The 22197-nt window shown below is 41.4% G+C and overlaps 1 protein-coding gene across 2 annotated transcripts in view; it reads right to left on the bottom strand.

The window, feature by feature from the left end:
* The window catches only part of LRP2 (LDL receptor related protein 2), a 191998-nt gene that overhangs the window by 29905 nt on the left and 139896 nt on the right, over positions 1-22197 (bottom strand). For both annotated transcript variants that reach the window (XM_050916323.1, XM_050916322.1), the window contains 15 exons: positions 21795-22018; positions 21158-21335; positions 19874-20070; positions 17774-18019; positions 15859-15987; positions 14507-14626; positions 13760-13876; positions 13348-13464; positions 11689-11826; positions 10662-10784; positions 9315-9443; positions 6064-6195; positions 4241-4372; positions 2896-3039; positions 1875-2040 (listed from right to left, as the gene is read on the bottom strand). In XM_050916323.1, coding sequence (XP_050772280.1) covers positions 1875-2040; positions 2896-3039; positions 4241-4372; positions 6064-6195; positions 9315-9443; positions 10662-10784; positions 11689-11826; positions 13348-13464; positions 13760-13876; positions 14507-14626; positions 15859-15987; positions 17774-18019; positions 19874-20070; positions 21158-21335; positions 21795-22018 — 2292 coding nt within the window. The remainder of the gene's footprint in view (positions 1-1874; positions 2041-2895; positions 3040-4240; positions 4373-6063; positions 6196-9314; positions 9444-10661; positions 10785-11688; positions 11827-13347; positions 13465-13759; positions 13877-14506; positions 14627-15858; positions 15988-17773; positions 18020-19873; positions 20071-21157; positions 21336-21794; positions 22019-22197) is intronic.

The raw sequence follows: 22197 nt of genomic DNA, 5'->3' as shown, positions 1-22197 counted from the left end.
AAGCTCACGACTGGAAACATCTGTCTCCTTTCTCCTTGCACTAATTCTAAAATCATCAGTCATTCACACAAGAAGCTTTGAAGAACTACAGGAAGTCTGACTCAACACTGGTAACTCAGACCCAACAAGCTAAAAAGGGCAGTCTCCAACTATGTCCATCCACTACCAATATCCTGGTCTCCCCCAGTCAGGTACCAGGCTAGCACGTGCAAATAGAAACAACACTAGTTATGCTAATGGATGACCTTCCACCGCCCATAATAGGAAAGCAGTGAGATGGCCAAGTTCCTTTCCCTCAGGCCATGAACTCAGAGCTGTAACGAGCAATTCTTCCTCACTTTACCAGACTGCTCACTAGGTTGTGCTTCTATCACCACATCTTGATTGAACAACCAGGGAAAAACTACGAAACTTAACAGTCAAATATCCACACTACTCAGATGAATAGCTCAGCACAATAATTTCACTCATTTGCAAGACTGATACTCAACTATCTCAGTGCCTGGGTGAGATCAGCCAGCAGATGAAAGGCAGCTGACTGATGCTAAAACTAAGTAAGGTGGAGGTGATGCCAGAGGGGAAAGGGAAACATTTTACAGAAATAATCACTGCTGTGCTATCTCCCACCATTAAGGGAGTCTGTCTTCAGTCAAGCTGTTTCTTTGGCTGGGCGTTGCTTTCAGACTCCTCACTGTTTCTGGATGCTGAAATAGCTAGTGCTGCCAAAAATGTTTTATTCTCTTTGTAGATAGCAAGAGGCTGTGTCCCTTACTGACCTGGTCACTGTGACTTTTGTCACACCCAGGTTGGCAAAGGGCACTTCCCCGTACTTGGAATGATTGCACCAGCCTTAAAACACTTCAGCTGGTCCAATATGCAGCAGCCCATCTCAAAAATGAATCTTGCTACTGTGAGCACATCGTGCCCCACTCACAATATTAGCTCCCCACAGAACACTGGGTACGTTTTAAGATTTCTGCCTACACCCATAAGGCATTCCATGGCGTTAGATCAAACTACCTAAAACATCACCTCCTACTCAGGACCACAGCATCCTTCAGTAGTTCCATCCCACAGGAACAACAAAAAGGTCAGCTTCAGCAGTTAATCTCATAACAGCAGAGGGGTCAAGCTTCCTCCACAACTGGTGCAAGGCCAAGGAATTCTCTTCCAGAGGAACAGCAATGGCTGCAGACTCATCACCTTCAGGGTTAAGTGAAAAACTAAATTCTCTAGCCCAACAGCTGAAGGAAGAAAAGGAAACGCTTTCACACACTTAACATTCTAGTACTCTCTGATAATTCTAGTCTATGTTCAACTCTTGCCTTTCTTCTGTTTTGGATGGCACTCAGACACTATGGTGGTAGAACGAAGTAAGAACCTAGACAAATAGAAGACAGACAGATAGAAAGGGAGTTGAGAGCCTCCTCCCTCTGCAGAAGCCACAGGGCAAGTTCTTTCACAGGTTCTTAATTTAATGCCAGGGAGAATGTCCAGCAAACATAGTGGCCCATGCACCATAATCCTAATGAGGCATGACTGATCTGCCAGTTGGGAAGTAGGTGCAGTGCCCAGGCAGCTAGCTTGAACATATGATGCAATAGGCAACAGGTGTTAGATTGAGACACATGCTGCTTCTGATCAAAGAAGCAAAGTGCGTACAAAAGTGCATTCATCTGGGCCACCTTGAGACCTCCCATCTCCAGCACAAGGACGGCTTGTGCAGGATGCAAGACTAGCACCGTATTTCTCATCTCTCATGCATGCCTGTTTAAGATAAAAGGACTGGATTTCACATGTCTAACCGGTAATCAATATCTCAGACTCTTACCATATTCAGATGTGTAACATTCCTAACTTTTCTGTTTACTCACCTCCCAACCCAGTCCACAGCTAGACCATCAGGATTAACTATGAATCTCAGATTCAAGTCAACTTCCTTCACAGGATTGTTTCCACTGCCATCAAAAGTGGGGAGATAAGCACGTTTGATGGATCCAAACTCAGAGCCATGTCCCAAAATGCTGTAATATACAATACCTACAAAAAATTCAAAGATCATTTTCATTGTGAAGTCATTTGAAATGTTTACTCATTTTTGGATGATCCTACCCCTACTGAGATAACTATGGTACATGAGATACCAATTTAACATATTTCTGTTTGTGTGAGAATCTCATGTTGGCACTCAATGAAAATGCAAAATATAGGAAAATTTGCATTAATTCTAAAATCATCAGTCTAAAATATACACTGGATAAGACGTACAGCTGAAATCATTAAAGATCCCATGCCACATTTTGCAAGAGTTAGTGCCTTACCTCTGATGTCTATTTCATTGACTAGCACAGGCAGGATCTTGTGAGCCCATGCAGGGGCTACACATGGCAGAGGATGAGTTCAGTGGTAGGGTGGCATATGACAGAACATAAGGATTCATCAGCCTTTTCCCCCCTAGGGATGAGTGGTGGAGGAGAGACACATGAGTGCAGACTACTGTAGTCCTGAAGCCTGCTGAGGTTAGAAGAGTGCAGAAACTAGCTGTGGCCAGCCCTAAAGTTGGGAGTGCCAGGATGAGGGGCTTCTTGCACCCTTCTACGCTTGCACACACAGTAAGAACCAGCCATGACCCTGTCATAAAAGTCACAATGTCCTTGGGTAAGAAATGAAAGGGAAAGAAAGAGATAACAGAACAAACCAAAACTCACTGACTAGATGTAGTTAAAGAACTGACAGGGTGTGAGAGGATAGGTATGAGGGAGGCATATAGCTGAAGGACACATCCACTCCACCAGAACTGTTAACTAATATAGTTTGAAAATTAACCTTCAAAACTAATGCTAGTTATGAAATCAATAATGCATAGTTAAGTATGAAAGCTTCAAATATACTCACTCAGGCCTATCCCCTCAGGATCCCAGTCGTAGTCTATAGCTTGGATGTGCTCCTGGTTATCAATGTAGTCAGAGTACTGCTGTGATGAGATATTGTATCTCCGAATACGCACATTGTCTGGCAGGAGTAACAATGGTGGGTTACCTGGAAAGCAACAATAGATTTTACTTCTCTGAATTCAATAGTACTCTCACAAGGGAAGCAGGTGAAAACTACCCATGATCAAACCTAAATTAAAGGTTTAGAGGTTATGTTTGGATAAGAACCTGATAGAAAAAAGACTTACTTGGACAATCATCTGAACTACCGAACCCTTTTGGGTCTGCAAAACTGATCCTACAGTTGCTTACTGCTAGGCTTGGTGTTAACTACCATCACTAGTCCTGTTGACGTCAGTGCACTCCCTCACCATAATAAGCCGAGTAGTAAGTGTTTGCAGGTTCAGGCCCTTGGACTGGAAACTTCTAAAACTATTTTTTAAATAAGTTTTCTTACACACCCTTGGCTTTTCAGCTTTCAGAAATTCTCACTGCAAACAGGACAGGTGCCTTGCTTCCTCTTTGTAAGGCTATGTTATTTAACTCCATACACCACAACCTCGTTATTTATCACTTAGCCTTTAGAAGCTCTGAGTATCTTTTTATATAGAGCACAACCCCATCTCAATCACCATATATTATTACTGTTCCATTCTCAGCCCTCCTTTCTGTTTTCTCCAGCTCTTTGTTTTTCATTTTCTGAAGGAAATCAGAATCAACCTACTCAGTGACTGTCACACTGACATTAACCTAAGAGACAGAACTAATGCTTGGAGTTATAAATGAGCTGTTATAAATCCTCCTGTTTGTGTTCATCAGTCCATGAACAATAAACAGTGATCTGTCAGCAAACTGTCTTTGATTTGCACCACTCTAATACAACTGTCTTCTTCTAATACATTAATTAGGTTACGAAATCTAAAGCCTTTGGGGGTGGGAGCTAATGGACAGCTGCCTTTTGTTGATAACCGCAACATAGACAGTCTTTTGTTTTCAGGAAATCTGGAGGAAGGGGAGCACAGGGCAGGCACCCTCTAAATATTCTAGAGTATTTATCAAGTCAGATACCTGCAAGAAGTGGGTATTATTTTAATTCTTACAAATGGAAGCAGAGAGGGAGTATTTACATTCCTGCACAAAGATGTACAAGGTTACAAGAATGTACGTAAACCAGACAGAATCTAATGCTGCACAAAAAGATTTTTGTTTTTTTCCCGTTATAACGGGGAAGCCTACATTCTTTAAAGCTATTACAGTCAGCTTGCTTTTCACAGGCGGCAATCAGTCAGGCTGTCAGTTAAACATACCATTGGCAGCACACTGTTTTCCCTGTTGATCACCCACAGACCTAAAGCCATCAGCACAGAAACATTCGTAACTTCCTTTGGAATTCTTACAGTCCTGGGGGCAGGTTCCAAAGATCTCACACTCATTGATATCTAAACACAAATGGAGAGAGAAAATATCTCATGTTTAATTGTTTCCTTAGCTGAACTACTCACATTTATAATTTCAACATTCTGATTTGGGGCAACTAGGGAGGAGGAACACAAAGGGGGCACCAACCAAAGAGGGGCACATGACCTCATGATGTAGCACCCCTCATGACTCCTCCCCATCCCACTCCCAGTCTGGGGCCCCCACGCTATCCCCATCTGGCCCCTTCCCCATCCTATGTTACCTGGCGGAGGGGGGCTCGGTCCCACTGTGCTGCACCACACTGGGCAGTGTCCCCTCCCATGCAGCGTGGCTGGAAGCTGCCTGGGACCTGGGAGAGTGCTGCTGCCCCATCCCAGCACATTATCTGGTTGGGGGCTGGCAGGGGAGGAGGTTCTGTCCCACTGCGCTGAGCTGCTGCATCGCACTGGGCAACATTCCCCACCGAACAGCGTGGCCGGAAGAGTGTGAACAACTAGGACTCACTGTCAGCTCCATGACAAAAGAGGAAGCTGTGTGTGGCAGGTAGAAAAGTGTGGAGTGGCCCCAGCCCACCTCACCCGAATCCTGGTGTATATACTGGGGGACCTCTGCTCCTCCTCAGGGGAAGGGCCTTTGCAGCTGCTTTGGTGGGTGGAGACAAAGGGGCCCCATGCCTCTGTCTCTGCCTCTCTGGGAAAGGACACCACCATTCCCACTCCAAGGGGTAGGGAAGGACTTCAGAGCAGGGGCAAGGCCATATGGGGATGAAGCCACAAGGGGCCCCATGTCAGGGTGTGCCAAGGGCCTTAGATTGTTCTAATCTGGCCTTGCACATGCCAAGACACTCAGGATGTGATGTGTTCTGCCCTGTAAAGGGATTCTAAAATGACATCACAGGCTCCCATGTTTATTCTGTCTCAGTCATTTCCAGATCCAGTGTGCTTGCGTCACTAATGTTTGTTCTGTCAGTCTGGGACTGAGAGTCCAGCTAGGTTCTTTCTATGGAGCACATCGTCACCAGCATTAAAGGGCCAAATGTTGCCCTCAGCAGCACTTCAGTGTACACCTGTGCAAACCCCCTTCTTGGAATTTAATAAACAATTCTCTAGACTGAGCTGACAGACTAGAATCCAGCTCGCTCGCTCTTGGATGTGCCTGGTTCTGTGTCATTAGGTAGAGTAAGAAGCAATACACATTTATTTTCATCTCTAAAGCAAGGATATATTACACTAACCACACAGGGAACAGAGCTGTTGAGCAACAGTGTAGAACTGCACTGCAAGCAAGTTAGTGAATTTCTCAGAGCAGAAGCTCTGATTTTATTGTAAATATTGACAGTGGTAACTCAGATATGATCTAGCCTTACGTTAGTGGAAAGGCTTCCCTTTAATTCAATGCAGCTGGATCAAACCATAAAGCTGTAATTCAGCAAATAAGAATGTGTTTACCTTTAAACATCTGAGCACTCCCATTAAAGTCAAGGGAGCTACTCACATGCTTAAAATTAAGCATAGGTTTAAGTTCTCTGCTGTACGGGGCCTAAATTCTGGGAGAGAAAATATATTTCAGACACCAAATCTGTGTCAGAAAAGGTCCAGTGAAGTGCAAAAATCCCCTTTGCATGCAATAATGAATAGTTACATGTAAATTATTGTACCAAAACTAAATTGAACACTTTTCATGGAGAAGATTAATAGAATATTGAAAATACCATCGCAGGAGTTCCGGTTCAGCTCACTGGCATTGTACCCTGGCCTACAGGAACAGATAAAGCCTTCTCCACTTAAGTTGGTACAGTTATGTTCACAGATATTTTCAGCACAAGTTCGTCCAGTTCCTGAGTCTGAAAAGAATGTAAATCGTTATAATTGGAAAAGCATAAATTATATTGAGAGCTACAATTTTCAATTTTCAAACAATTTTCAAATAATAAGTTAGCCTTCTTCTTTCCTCCTCAGAAAAAACTTTCAGCAGACATGAAGGTCTTTCAGGGATTTCCCTGGCCACGGTACTACTTACTAATGACAGGGAGGTCAGGAAACTCTGAGGTGGGATCATGACACTGCCATATTGAATGACCTCATTACCCACCCAGCACTAAAGGGAATGACATAAAATATCAGACACCAGTTCAAAGCAGCTGCAACTATTCCAGGGATTTGGATAGGTTGACAGCCCCACTACCACCATCACCTCCCTCCTATCTCACAACCAAAACAGAAAGTTTGCTAAATTCCTTTGACATGTGATATAGACCTATTTCAGCTGTACCTTGGAATTAGGGTGGGCACCTAATTCATGTAAGGCCTGATCCAACCCTTATTGAAGTCAGTGAACTCCATTTACTGTAGTGGCCTTTGGATCAGGCCTCACATGGGGAGAAGCAAGGGACCTCTGACACAGGGTCCCCTAATGCCAACTGGCAGAGGACACAAAGAGGACGCATGGGGTTTTACAGGGATCCCCTGGGTCAGGCATCTGCATAATAACTCACCAAAGGGTGGCTATGAGGTCTCTATTGAGAGCCAGCAGTCCGCTGTTCGCCATAATCACTGCAAAATGTATGCTCATATAATAATTAAAAGCTATATAACTACACTGGAAATTATGTTCCTAAAGCCTGGAAGTTAAAGACAGGTCACCAGGAGGTGACATGTCTTAGACAGGTTCCTTTCAGGTAGGGGCTAGCAGACACGTATCTCTGTCTGGTCATGAATGTATTGTACATTGTATGTATCACAATGAAGACCTGTTTGTATTACTGAGCCTGATGCTAATCAAGAGATTATGAAATCACAAAGGAGGAAAGCTGCAGGAAAACACAAAAACAGCAGAGGGTATCCTGTTTACAAGAGAAGACAACAGATTTTGGGGGTATAACTGGGAGTCCTGAGGTGCACCTGGATCCTTCACCAAGAAAACAAACTGTTAGCGTGTTCTGTCTTATGAAAGGAGGGTCACAGCCAACCTGACTGGAAAACATCGCAAAGACTTTGGGCAAGCTAAACTTCATTATTATTGTTATTTAAGTCTAGGCTCTATAACACGTTATGATTTTAATTTAGATGTAACTATTTGTTTCCAGTACTTTTACATGATACTTCTCTTATCTCTAGTCTCTTTTAAAGAAACTTAGACTTGTTTTCACTATAAACATATCTAATGTGCTGTGTGTAAATGAAGCAGTGATCTAAGGTGATACTGGTAAGCTGGGGTGCACTGCTTCTTTGGGACCAGCAAATCTGAGACTACTGTGGGTGGCTAGAACAGGGCTGGATGCTACAGTGAGACACTGGAGGGAGGGCAGGGGGAGGGCGCTCATGGGTTGGATAGAGCCTATGACCAACCTACAGTGGGACGGCAGAGCCTGCATAGGCTGAGAGGAGAGTGTTTGTGTTGCCTGTGGCTGGTGGAGTCAGGGAGCTGACCCGTGGCAGGCACAGAGAAGGTTTCTTCACACTAAGAGCAGATGGTAGCAAGGCACCTTACAACCCTGGGTACCTCTGAGAAGTGTCACATGTGATATAGTACAGCAGCTGCTAAAACTGGTATTTTTGCCACTGCAGTTAGAACCTATATAGCTAAACTGGTGAAGTACAACACATTTACAGAAATTACTCTGACACTTAGAAAATACAGCAAGTAGATCTATAACATATAAGTAGAAACAGTTAAATAGCAAATGTGTATTGACACAAGATGAAGAAGGATGCAGATTTATGCCAAAATATTATTTCACTAACTCAATTAACTGTTTATGTCCTACAACTATATATCAATGCCAATTACAATAATTATACACACATCTTTATATACATACATATTATATATATATATACACACACACACACAAACACAGTGCCTTTGCATTCATATTTAAAATTTATACCTGCAATTAAAGTTAGACATCTTTTATTCCCATCACAAAACAAAAGATATTTGTCATCCTGATTAGGTTTATAGCACTATTTAGTGTTATTTATTCTCTCTCTGCTTAATGCTGATGTTCGAAGCTGGAAAGGATCCAAAAGCCATCAGTCTGGCTTGAGTTCATGTCTGCCCATGAACAGTACTGGGCTGAATGCCAGCAAAATGTCTGATTTGCACCATTTCACATCCTTCTTATATTTTTACATTTTCATCAGGTCACATAATTATTTTCCACTACTCAAAGTCCACTGGGATAGATGTGAAATACAGATGCAGGCCACCTCAGAAAAGACCATGCTAGCAGTTTGAGAGTTATTTGTGATATGCGACCACACTAGGTTTTAATCCCGAGTGCATCATTTGGCACATTTTCTCCTGAAGCCATAAACACCTGACAAACTGAAATCACAAGTGAATACTCAAATTAGGAATCTAAGATGTCTGCCTATTGCAATCAAAATGCTTTATTCGGGTGGACTCCTCTAGGATCTCTCTGCACTCCCTATCACACAAAGTTTACTCCAAGTTTCCACATTGCAGTGACTCTCCTGATTGGGTCTCTGTCATCTTGTGAAAAACTGTTAAGAAGGCTGATGACTGGAGGTGACTTCAATCTGAGCACTGGCCAATAGGGTGCTGGTGTGAGATGAGTTGTTCACTTTCTCCTGAGATGGGTACTGAGCTGGTGAAAATCATCCTAGCTCTATTGACTTCCGAGGAGCTATGACAATTTATAGCAGTTCTTCTCTGACCTCCACAGTGTATCCCATTTTAGAACAAGACCAAATTGCTTCTTGTGAAGCACAAGACTCTTAGCCTTAACTTGCACAGTTCAGGACACTGAGTTTCTTAGTTTGCAAATGACAATGTTTTAGAAAGATATGCAGCAGATGAGGAGCAAAAAGCTGTTCCAAGTGATTATATTTTAGCTCTAGTTGATACTATATGTTTATTATTTCTGTTTCAAAACCTGCTTTCATTTCAATTGTACTGATTACTACTACACCGCGTAACGACGATATTGTTACTTACTGCAGCCTATTTCATCAAAACGGTCTCCACAATCATCATAATTGTCGCATACGTAATGTAGAGGAATGCAGTTTCCATTACCACATTTGAATTCTTCAGCCATACAAGGTCTTGGGGTAGGTTCTCTACCTACAATTCAAAAGACACACACTACTGTCACCTATGTAGCCTACCAAAATCCACAACTTAGGCATTATTCCTTTCACAGAGGAGGGAAGTGAGGCACAGAGAAGTTTAATAACTTGATCCCGTGAGTCAGGAAGTCTGTGGCATAGTTCTGCCGATTCCCAGTCCTGTGCCTCATCTCAAAAACCAGACTTCCTCCTTCTACAGTGATACAAGGGCTAGTTCATAAACGCTTTTTGTTACATATTTTCTACTCAACAGTGGATTCAACTTCTTGCTTTGGTAAGGCTATTAATACCTTTTATCTCTATATTTTATACTTTAACTCGAGTCTTTGATATTTTAGTTTAGCTCAGACCATTCTAGCATATACAACATGCTATTACAATTACATGACATTGGGTAATTTAAAAAGTCAATAAATAATAAATATTCTTAAGCTTGGAGGCAAATTCTGCTATGAAACGTGCACATGCAAGTCCCATCGAGTCAGTGGGTACTGTGAATATATCTGGGAGCAGAACTTTGCATTGTACAATAAAGATATATAATAGAATTTATCTATTATTACAGGTGTTAATTCCCGAATGCTATAACTGATTCTTTACGAGCAGCCTCATGTGCAGAGCCCCAGTGAAATCGGTGTGGCTCCTTGTGAGCGCAGGGGTCTACCCAGGCAGAACTAGTTACAGCATCAGGGCCTAAACTCTTAATATCCCCATAAGTACTATTCAGGACTCAATATTGTTGAGACATGCATAACAATGGTAAGAATTCAGAGACAACTGTGTTCAAAACAACTTCAAGAACATTTGCCACCCTAACCATTACTGAATTGCCAATTCTTTCTTCTTCATTATTTTAAATAGACTATACCATAAAAATATAATTCGATATTTTTTTTCAGACTATACTGATTTATCACCATGCTCATGGCATACGGCGGGCATACTATTGCTGGGGGCAGGGTTGTTACCCATTAAACCTATACTTGCATCTATATGCTACAAATATTCTGTGTTATAATAACCACAGTTCAAATCGTTTCCTGTTGAACATTAGTTTTAAAATATTTGTTTCATTTTGTTATTCAATGTTGGTGTTTTTTATTATTATTAAACATTACAAATACTGTACATTGATGGAAGTCTGAGTCTAGGATTACTAGAAAATGTATCTACTGATTGCTGAATAAAATTGGCTGTGCATGTGTAAACATACAGTGCTCCTCTTTCTCATCGCTTCCATCTCCACAGTCATCCTCCTGGTTGCACAGCTCGTGACTGTAAATACAGCGATTATTTTCACAGCGGAAACGGAATGGTGGTTCACAGGGAATATCCACTGAAATGAAGTAGATCAAATAAGCAAGTATGATGCAAACACTTACTACATACAATCCATCAAAGCAATACGTCACTTTTTTCGGCTACCATGTGCCTCTATTTTAAAAAGCACTAGTCTTCCAGGCCAAAAGTAAACATATTCTTCAGTCAGGGCATTGAATTAGGTTTGTTTAAAGATAATCTAAAATCTGTGTTTATGACATAGTGATAATCAACTTTCTTGAAAACGGTAGTGTGTATCCCAGAAAGCAAACATTCACCACTACTGCAGGGAATATAATGAGTAGTCACCATGCTAGTTTGTGCTCTATAGCTTTCTAGACAACAGCAGAAATCATTTCATGAAAAGCCCACCTAATTTATAAATGCAGTTGTCGTGGCTGCTCAACTGTATGTAACGTATGTTTTTCACAGGTATTGGTCAAAATTTCCAAACTTGAGTGCCTAAAGTTAGGACCCATAATCCAAATTGAAGGACATGCCCTGACTCTAATGGGAGTTGAGGATGCTCAGCACCATTGAAAATCACTAAATTTCAGTTAAGGGTCCTAATTTTAGGCACCCAGTTTTGAAAATGCTGCCTGTTCTTCACATTTCTAATTGCTACAGGGATTGTCTCTCATCATTTGACTTCTCCCCTCTTTTACAGATGCATATTTAGATGCTTGGAAAGCAATGAATGAGCTACAAAACCACAAGAGTGAGTATGAAGTGAATTTAAACATGCTTCATGTGAAACAACACTTTCTTGGTGGCTCTCTTTACCAAAACCCATGAGAATCTCCAGTCAAAAGAACATATTTATGATTTAGCTCTTACTTCTGTACCACTAATGATTGTAATTATATAGTTTTACTAATGGAGTCAACATTGTTCATTTTCATTTAATTTTTCTCTCTTACAGCAAAGGTGAAGTTCTTCATCAGAGTCATCTCCACAGTCATTGTCACCATCACATTTCCAATACGGCTGGATACAGACATGGTTTTTACACTCAAACAACATAGGTGGACAGTATGTACCATTAGGATAGCGTGTTGCTGGTGAAAAGAAATTTGATTTTTAGTATAAACAAGTTAGCTTGATCTGAAATAACATTCAGGCATTTCCTAGGTCATTATTTCTTCTAAACCTTCTTCTCTACAGGAGAAGCGGGATAAAAGGTTTGCAGGAACAGCAGACTGCAAGGACTGAGGGCCACTGGCTAAGTATGTTGATTAATTTAGATTAAGATTTTACAAAGCTAAATAGTACACTAAAGTTACTGCCAGAGACCTCAGAACCACAATACGGTGGTGTGAGTTTTACTGGTGCTGTTTGCATATATCACCGGCAATCCATTAATATAATCTACACAAATTTCATCCAGCACCCCCAGTGAATGGTCAGGGAATTAACTAGATAATTAATTATTAATTTATTCACATTTATAAAGTGTCCATCCAATTATGTTGATCCTATACAAAATTTGAAAACAACAACTCACAAGATCAAGAGACCACACATGGACCTCCCCTTCCTTCACCTCACACACACAACCACCCTCCAAATCATTTCTCTTTCACCAACTTCTACAGCCCATCAGTTGCTTTCCAGCTATCTTCTTTCCCAGGGAAAATATGTGATTTACAGCATGCCACAAAGGATGTCTAATCCAGCCTCTGTTGGACGAAATATGCTTGGAAATAAACTCCAGAATATAGGACTCATCACTGAAAATGTCCTGACTCTTCCCCTTCCCACTTAATCCAGGGTTTCTAGTTCAACTGCCTGGAAGGATGATCACAACTGCTGTGACAGGAACATGAGAAGAACGACATTATCCCAGGTACCAAGGCCCCAAACCATTTGGGCTCTATAGATGAAAACCTTAAACTTCACCTGGGAATCATCCCGCAGCCATTATAGCTCTATCAATGCACAGGTGTGAAATGTCCCCTAAAAAACACCGCTTAATGAGGAAGCAGTCACCGTCTGCATGAGCCGCAACTCCCCAATGGTCTTAAAACGTAGCCCAGTGTAGAGATCAGGGCACAATCCAGACTGGAGACGACAAACAGGAAAACACTTTGTTTCCCTTGTTTCATTGATAGTGGGGGGGGGGAAGGGAAGAGGAATGAGATCATCTAAGGCCCTGTGCGCACTATAAAATCAGCCACATTAGCCTGTTACAGTAGAGTAGGCCTTGAAATGTTTAAAAAGCCGTTCTGTCTTGCAGTGTAGCTGGGACAGAACAAAATCCACACACTGTGTTAGACCATCCTTGCAAAGAGCAGGGCTTCTTGGGCATCACTCTCTCCAGCAGGTTTATTCTTTTAATCTATTTATAATTTGCCAGTGGAATACCTGAGAATCCATTAGTATATTAAAAAAAATAGTTCAATGTATTACATTTTTTCCTGAATTATTACTGAAGTCATTTGAGTGGCAGATATTCAATACTACTCAGGATTTTGTCTCTTGTATTAAACAGACAATAAAGAGTAAGTTTCTGTAAAATTAAAGTGTGTCTTATGTGCTGTTCTTCCCGCATAAATTCCCACCACATGCTTTAAACTCACGACAAGTTGCTTCATCAGAGAAATCAAGACAGTCTGCACTTCCATCACATCTGAAGCGTTCTGCAACACAATGTCCACTGCTACATTGGAAATATCCAGGATGACATGTCCTCAGCTCTAAAAAGATTCCAAAATGATTAGTGAAATGTCTTCACATGAAAAACAAGATGAAAGTGGATATTTTTCAGACAGAAGATACCATTAAAAACTGGGCATTCACCATCCACACTATCTAAATGTATCATAGTATTTGCGGCATATGCTGTTCCAAATAAAGGTAAATAATGCAGTGCAGTAAAGGTTGCTTCACTAATGCTCCTTGACGTAAAATATGGTTTTGTAGAATGATTTCAAACCTGCACAAACCTCAGTTTCTAATATGATGAAATGACACCCAAAAGTCAATACGCACCACAGTCACGTTCATCTGAATTGTCTTCACAGTCATCATCATGGTCACAAACCCACCGAGAAGGAATGCAGCGCAAATTATCACAACGGTATTCACTTTCCGTGCATTCGCGAGGGCCTTCAATTTAAAAGACAAGTGCAAAGAACATGTGAAGTCACTTAGCTGTAACTCTAAACATCCAAGCCTGTCTCATTAAAATAGGCAAAATGATTGCAGGGTGAGATGTGAGACAATCATTAAAATGGCAAGTTGATATTTCTGCATACAGATTATGTGATATTAAACATTTCATGTCTCTCCACAGTGCCGTGGGTTAACTCTTCTCAAGCTTTGTTTTATTACATTACCCAAGAGTCATTTTTATCTTGAGGAAATTACATCTCCTAATCAGAAAATAATAAAATTCAGTTTGGGCTTGATCCTGCACTCTTTACTCAGAGAAATGTTTTTACACACACACACACACACACACACACACACACACACACACAGGATTGAGCCCTTAAACTCTAGTGGAAATCAGGACTAATAATTTCACATACATTATAACTACCATTATCTCTGTACAATACAGAGGTTATTCTTAACAGCATTCCAAATGGCTCAGCAGTAACAATACAGACTACACAGTGGAACAACTGAACTCTTGCAATTAAGAACAACATGCCCCATTTTCAAAAGAAATAGCAGGCTATAAGTGAAAAGCAAGGAATACTAAAATATCATGAGAGTGGAGTGACAACTCACTGCAGTTGTTCTCATCAGACCCATCTCCACAGTCATTATCTCCATCACACTTCCAGCGTAGCGGGATGCATCGGTGATTATCACAGCGGAAATCTCCCAAAGGATTGCAAGTCATCTCCTCTGCAAAGCACACAATTTGTCACCAAGACAATAAACCAGAATACATTAGCATAGCCTTGAATATGCTTTGGACAGGGTAGAGAGATGCTTAGAGTAGGATAGGATGCTTTCGATAGGGTAGAGTTCCATACCATAAACCGGGTCAAGCAGTTAGGAAACATCCCATCAAGTAATGATATAGGATTGGGAGGGGAATGCTCAGGAAGAGACTTTGCACTTTCACAGTAATTTTCTGGACATATCCATTTTCTAGAAAGGGAGAATGCTACTCCCAACACAAGGACTGCAGAGCCAGGGAGTCCTAAAACAACCACCCTATATCCTACTTGTGCAGAAACAACAATTCTACTGTCCCTCAGAAGAGGAAAGTATAAAACAACCAGCATCGATAGAAACAAACATCAGCTGCAGAATAAACGATTTGGTGGAAGAAAAATGGGTATGTGTATATGGGTATGTATCTGGTGACTCTCGGCGTGGCACACACTTTTACTGACAAACAGCCAGAGCTGAAAGCCACATGGCACACTGTAGGCCAGACTGCCACATCCTGTTTTTCCCTGGGTTATTCTGATGTAGATGTTGTGAACTCATGGCCTGCAAACTTAGTTTGCAGCATTTTAAAAGGTCTCAAAACAACTCTTGCAGCATCATAAATCCTCAACACTGGTGATTTTGGTACAGTGTATGCCCAATTGAGAGTTGGAAGTAGTTTTGAAAATATGCAAAAAGAAAACTGAATGACAGCTTTCATGTGAAGAAGAGTTCAGTGTAAGCTCAAAAGTTTGTCTCTCTCATCACACAGAAGTTGGTCCAATAAAAGATATTACCTCATCCACCTTGTCTCACTAACATCCTGAGACCAATACAGGTACAACAACACAGCTCTCATGTGTGTTCCTACATGTGAGATTCGGGAGCAGGAAACCATATTTCCCTCTGTTTTATTCAGTAATAAGCAGAGAATCAACGTTCAATAATAAATAGTACAATAATCATCATAATCTAGCTTTCAGGGGGTATAGCATGTGAACTACACAATGACCTATAGTGAATTGTTGTCCACAGAATTTTCCTCCATGCAAATGGATATCAGTGAAATGGACTGATAGAAAACGAAAGAAGTACAAGCATACTAATTATCACCGAGAAGACTTCCATGAGGCTTTTATAGCATGGAGGAATATTCGCCGCATACGTCATTTCAGAAAAAAGCTTTTCCCTACACCTACCACAGCCTTGTTCATCACTGTTGTCTCTGCAGTCATCATACCCATTGCATAGTGCCCACAGTGGAATACAGCGGTAATTGGTTCTACAGCTGAATTCTGTGTGGTTATCACACCGATAGGCAGGACCCACTAAAACACAAGAGAGAGTTGTCAAATAACATTGTATTACTTCTGTATGCTCATGACTTAAACATTTGATTTCTGTTTTACGGTGCACTACTTCCATTAAAAGAAGTCAATGATTGAAAAAAACAACTGCCAGGTCATATAGCCCATCTACCTGCTGGTGCACAATGGAGTCCTCTTACACAGTTACCAGCATTTTGTCCACTCTGTTTTTATGCTAAGTGACTGGGTATCCACCACTTTGCATGGGCAATTATTCCAATTAGCCACCATCAGGAAGTTTTCCTTGATAATCAGACTAACTTTCCCCTTTCTTAATTTCATCTCATTTCAGAGTTAACCTGCTCCTTGATGCCCTAAATAATTCCTCTCCTTCCTTGATGACTATTCTTCAAATATTTAACTTTTATCATGTCCTCCTCTGGGGCTAGATTGAGCCACTAGGCTCAGCCCTCTGTAAAGGATGGCAAGTAGGTGTGCCCAAAGCAGGAAACACAGCAGGAGGGAACTTGGCTTCCCTGCTACCGGAGCCCTTTACTGTGGCAAGGAAAGGCCGTAGCAGGGAGGCAGTGTGGAAGGGCTCTGACAGCTCCCCACTGCCTCTCCCTTGCCAAAATCTTTCCTCACTGCCAGAGCTTTCCAGTGTGGTGGGCTCCAGCAGTGGGACTCTACACTGCTAACATAACAGTGCAGACAGAGACACCATCTGGGCATCTGGAGAGCCATGTAGGATCTACACCTTATAGTTCTGGTATGTCTATACTCTGTTTGCCTAATGCTACACCTCATCATCTAACCATTATTTATATCCATGCTGGCTGGGTGCACAGTGTCTGTGCTCTACATGCTGCTGTAAGGGTTGATGTACTTAAACATACAACTCAACACTGCTTCGGCCTTTTCAGCTGTCTCATTGCATGCAAACTCCCTGTCAATTTGCTGACTATTATTACTCGTAGGTCACATTATTGCTTTCCAGCTTTCAGACTGCTGCTGTTCAGATTATTTTATTCCAGTTCTATTAACTTGCATTTCGCCAAGCTAAATTTCATTTAAATTTGTTGTTTTCTATCTAGGTGCTTTTTTTATTATTTCTCTGTCATTCCAGACACCCACAACTCCTCCCTATTTAGTAGCATTTGTAAATTTCATTAATATGTTGTTTACTCACTCTTCCAGATCATTAAACAAATATTAATGAAAACCAGGCCTAGCATAGATCTCTGGAGCACCCCACTCAATAGCTCCTCTACAACTTGAGACTTTGTGGTTTATCATAACCCTTTACTCACAAACTGTCAGATTTTTTTACCCATACGACTGTGTTCATATCCAAGTCAATAAGATTTAAATTTGAAAGTAAGAGATTTATGAGCAACTGTATTAAAAGATTCATGAAAATCCAAGTGTATTATGTCTGTCACTTTCCCTTCATCTGCTAATTTTACCAGTCTGGCAAGAGACATAATCAAATCTGCCTGGCTAGATCTGTTCTTTACAAATCATGCTGCTTGGGTTCTGAGTTCTTTACAAACGCATGATTGGTTCAAAAACCTTGTAGATGTTTAGTGACTTTTTCCCCCTGCAGTATTTGTTGCTTGGTATCTCATGAGACTCTCTTACCAAGTCACAAAGTGCTGTGTTGCAGTGTCAGTTACCTACTGCAGTTTAGCAGTCAGTTTGTAGGATTCATATCGCCTGAAAAGCAAACCTCTTGAAAATTAAGCAATGCCATTCACTCTGCCTATAATGCTATAATGTAGACAGCTGCCACAGATTTAGTGCTTACTGCATTCGTGGAACAGCTCGTCAGAGTGATCACCACAATCATCATCCACATCACATTTCCAGGACTGAGGGATGCAGCGGCCATTGTCACATTTAAACTGGCCTGGAGAGCAGGTCCTACTGGCACAGTGAGAACTATCCTCATCTGAGTTATCCCCACAGTCATCTTCTTTATCACACTGCCAGGCTTCTGGGATACAGCGTTTGTTGGCACACTGCCACTGATGTGTCTCACACTGGTGATTAGCTGAAAGAATACACATTTTTATTAGGCTGGTGACGCTTATAAGAAAGAGCTAGCCCTTCAGTGTTATGGGAACTGAATCTGTATTATGTCATCACAGCATATTAAGGAAATGCTGGTAACTCAATCTGAGCTTAGAATTTACTTGTCCAGTTGAGACACTGACTTCTAATCCTGCGTGGCTATGGCCCACAGGCTGCTTTCACCCAGCTCTAAAATACTGCACTATACAACACAGAGCCTTTGGGGAGAAGAAAGAAGGGCACCTGAATGACAACATGACAGTGGGCCAGAGAGGAAACACTCTAGTTCCACCCAGCATATTCTCCTGCTAAACCAGCACGCTGCATGCCAGGACACTTGGCACAAGTTCATGCTGCTCAGAGCACCATTAACTTTAGATCCACAGTTTCTATCTTCCTCAGAGGGAACTCATGCATAGTCACAGTGCAGAAGTCAATGTTGGGGGGGGCGGCTGGTGAGGTTTGTGATGTTTGCAGAGTAGGAGTCACATTAAGTGCTAGCCTGTGAGCTGGGGCGTTCACTTTGGCTTTCCACTGATCTCCAGCCTCCATGGTTTGGATACTTCTCCCACTGCCCCTTGACATGCACACTAATCCCTTCCTCCAGGAAGAGAGAACATAGCATGATTTCTGCAAACTTCAACACTTCTAGCTTTTCTAGAGCACATTTTCCCCCTTATGTAACTGTGTGATATACCCCCAAATCATCTGTATTCTACCCAATAAAATAGAGATATGTGAACTCATTATGCAGATGTCAATTTCTTATCTTACATATTTAATACTCCCTTGTGCCTTACTTAAGAGCTCGACTGTTTGAAATTCATGTAAAATTGAGGTTTCTTTTAATTATGATGACATTACAGAAAATACTATTATATGTTAATGGAAGTCACTGAAAATATCAATTATATGACTACACAGCTTCCTTTTTTCATTCTCACTGCTCAGACTGCAACTCCCAATGTAATATTATTTACAAGAAGAGAATAATTAGCTTTCTAATTAGACACAAGCACATGAAACAAGATGGGTTTTAAAAATTGTTAATACACTGCCTCACAATTATAATTAGATGCTAACAATTTTTTTAAAAATTCCATCACATTCAGTTCTCCAAAACTGTCTGCCTGGGTGTATTGCATTTTGAGCAATTTTCATGTGAAATAATTTTTTTCATTGTTGAAAGAGGCAGATTATGGTAAGCAGCAGCATGGTCTGATGGACTGAGCTGGGAGTTGGAAAATCTTCAGTTCTGATCTTGCCTCTAACACCCAGGGTTTGTCTACATAGAGTTGTTTGTTGAAGATGTTGCACGGTAACTGCCCCACTAGCTCCTGCTAGCACAAACTAAAAGGTACTTAGTTTGCATTAACCTAGTCCTGTTTGAAATGGGACAATGTGAACACAAACTAGGTACCTTTTAGTTTGCACGATTTAGTTAGTACACGCTGCAACTCACACCACTGAAGTCTGGACTGTGGGACCGTGCAGACAAGTTCAACTTCATGGTGTTGCTTTGAGCAAAACACAATGAGATCTATTTTCCACTGCCTTGTATCTTACACTGGTGCAAGTGAAGCAAAGTCAGTGTAAAACATTTCCACTCTGATTTGGTAGCATTTACACCCCTTCTACCATCACTTTGCACTGGGGCAAAAGACTATGTAAGGTGCAAGGCAGCAAAAAATCAGGCCTAACATCTGTAAAATAGGATCATGATTCTCACCAACCTCTTAGGGCGGCTTATGTGGATTAAATGGTTAGTGTTTATACAATGTTTTGAACATGTGACGTGCTACACATGTGTCAAGAATAATTATTTGACATTTACCACAAAGTACATGATCTTCATCTGATCTGTCAGGACAATCTGGCAGAGCATTACACAAGAAATGGGGACTAGTGCAGTTCCCATCACTACATTGGAACTGCCCAACACGACAATATCGGTGTGGGCAAGTCAGCGGTTCATCAGAGCCATCTCTGCAATCTCTCTGCCCGTCACATTTCCACCAGATCGGTATGCACCTACAAAGAGAAAACAAATTTCCTTTGATGAAGCAATTACTTTACAGGCATCCGGCCATCCCTTTAAGGACCAATTGTGGACAAGCTTTTGCCAGTGACAAATCATCTTGCAACATTTGGCTTCAGATATTTCTTGAGCCTCAGTTCTACATGACATGAGGCCATTTGTCACATGATAACAAAATATACCACAACATGTGTTGCCAGTAACAGATGTTGATGGTGAAACCTCTGTAACAGGCTCATGGCAAATTAATGTGGACTCAAGTTTGCAGTATTTTTGTGCAAACTGTCACTCTGGGCTTTCTTGAGACTCATCATTCAGACACCTAGGCAAGCCAAATGTTAGCTGGATAGGCTGAGAGAGACAGAGAACAAGATACATTTCCATAAGTGATCTGAAATTTAGATGGAGAAATCTATTAAGTGCATAAGTTTAACAGTGACCTAGCCATATAAGCAATCGGTGCTCCCGTGTGAGGCAGCATTAAGCCTGGCAGAATGGGCCACCGGAGAAACCCAGCTGCCTACAGGAGTCTTGGGGTGGTGTAGAGCCAGGATAGCGAGCCTTATGCCTGTCCCCACAATTCTGGCTCCTGCCATGTAGGGGTGGCCAGGGAAAAGGGCCATGGCTGTGTCACCGCACCAGCTGACCCCTTGCTTCCAGAATGGACCCCTATGGGCCACTGGCAGCCAGAATAACTTAATCAGTTAACAGCAGAAACAAACATACTGCACAGCATGTAGAAAAGACAGAAGCAGATTCATAATTCACGAATTCACTGGGAAAAGGCCTCTGGAGCAACGCATGACTAACACCCCAGTCCTTACTGGACTAGCCATGTGATACAACAAAGCAAGGGCATTAATAAGGAGCTCATCCCATTAGCCAGAAAGGAGGACTCTGCTAGAAATTTTTGCCAGCACAGAAGTCAGACTGGAATTGGCCTTGTCTTTACCACCAGTCTCCAGAACCCAAAATATGGAGACTTACTACATACTTTCAAGCCTTCCAGGTAAATTAGCCTTAGATATAAATGTTATCCTTAAAGAGATATTAAAAGAAGATACTGAGCAAAGGACTTACCTTTCACTGTCTGCACAGAGGAACTGAGTGCTGGAGCACATTGGAAGGCAGTGTGCAGTGTTGCCAAGTTGTACCACCATGAAGTTATCGGGACATTCACAAGAATAACCCTGACCTCCAACTTTTATTAGACACAGATGGGAACAGCCACCATTGTTGGTACCACAAGGATTATTCACTAGTAAAATGGAAGAATAATCATCATACTTCACACTCCCATAAACAGAAAGACCTTGCAATAGTCTCCTTTTGCACAGAAGGCACTGATATTATCTCTTGCAAATCAAAACAAACAAACAAAAAAATCAGGCACTCAGATAGAAAAATCCAGTCTCAACTGTAGTTTATTGAAGATATATTAACAGTGAACCCTGAAACCCTAGAAACTGGCTTTAAATCCATACTTCAGGTCTGATTCTGCTCTATTTATCTTACTTTATCAGATAGCCAAATCAAAGACCACCTGTGTAGGTTAACTAAGGGCTGATCCTTCAAGAAATTGAGTGTGCCTCCTGTGAGCAATCAAGTGCCTTCAACTCCTTGTAATGCCAATGGGAGATGTTCACACGGCATGAACCAGGGTTAGGCTCTAATAAGGGCCAGACATCCACACTAAATTTTAAATCTGTTTGCTCACCAATTGGCTGTCTGTATGGATGGTAGACATGGATATCAAATGGCCTGTGTGTAGTGTTCACCAGAACAGTCCTGCCTGATCCATTATATTTATTTCCCTTCTCAACAGTTCTTGTGTTCCAATCAGTCCAGTAGATGGTGTCTTCAAAAACTGTAACTGCAAATGGATGAGGTAAAGTCCCATCATATACTGCGTGACGGTGTCGTCCCTCTAGGTCAGAGTACCTACATGAACAAAAAACATGCATAACACTGAGATCAAAGCTGCAAGAGCTTCAGGACTTTAACGTATCTTCGTACAGCAAGCAGTTTCTTAGTGGTGATCAGTGGATTCAAAATACTTTAATTCATTTTGATACTTAAGGCTTAAATAGGTTTTACTTTAGTTATAGAAATAGACCAAA

This window comes from Gopherus flavomarginatus, chromosome 10 (assembly GCF_025201925.1).
Source record: "Gopherus flavomarginatus isolate rGopFla2 chromosome 10, rGopFla2.mat.asm, whole genome shotgun sequence".
Lineage (NCBI taxonomy): Eukaryota > Metazoa > Chordata > Testudines > Testudinidae > Gopherus > Gopherus flavomarginatus.
Note: the sequence above shows the minus strand (reverse complement) of the source record. Positions and strands in the feature narration are given on the sequence as shown.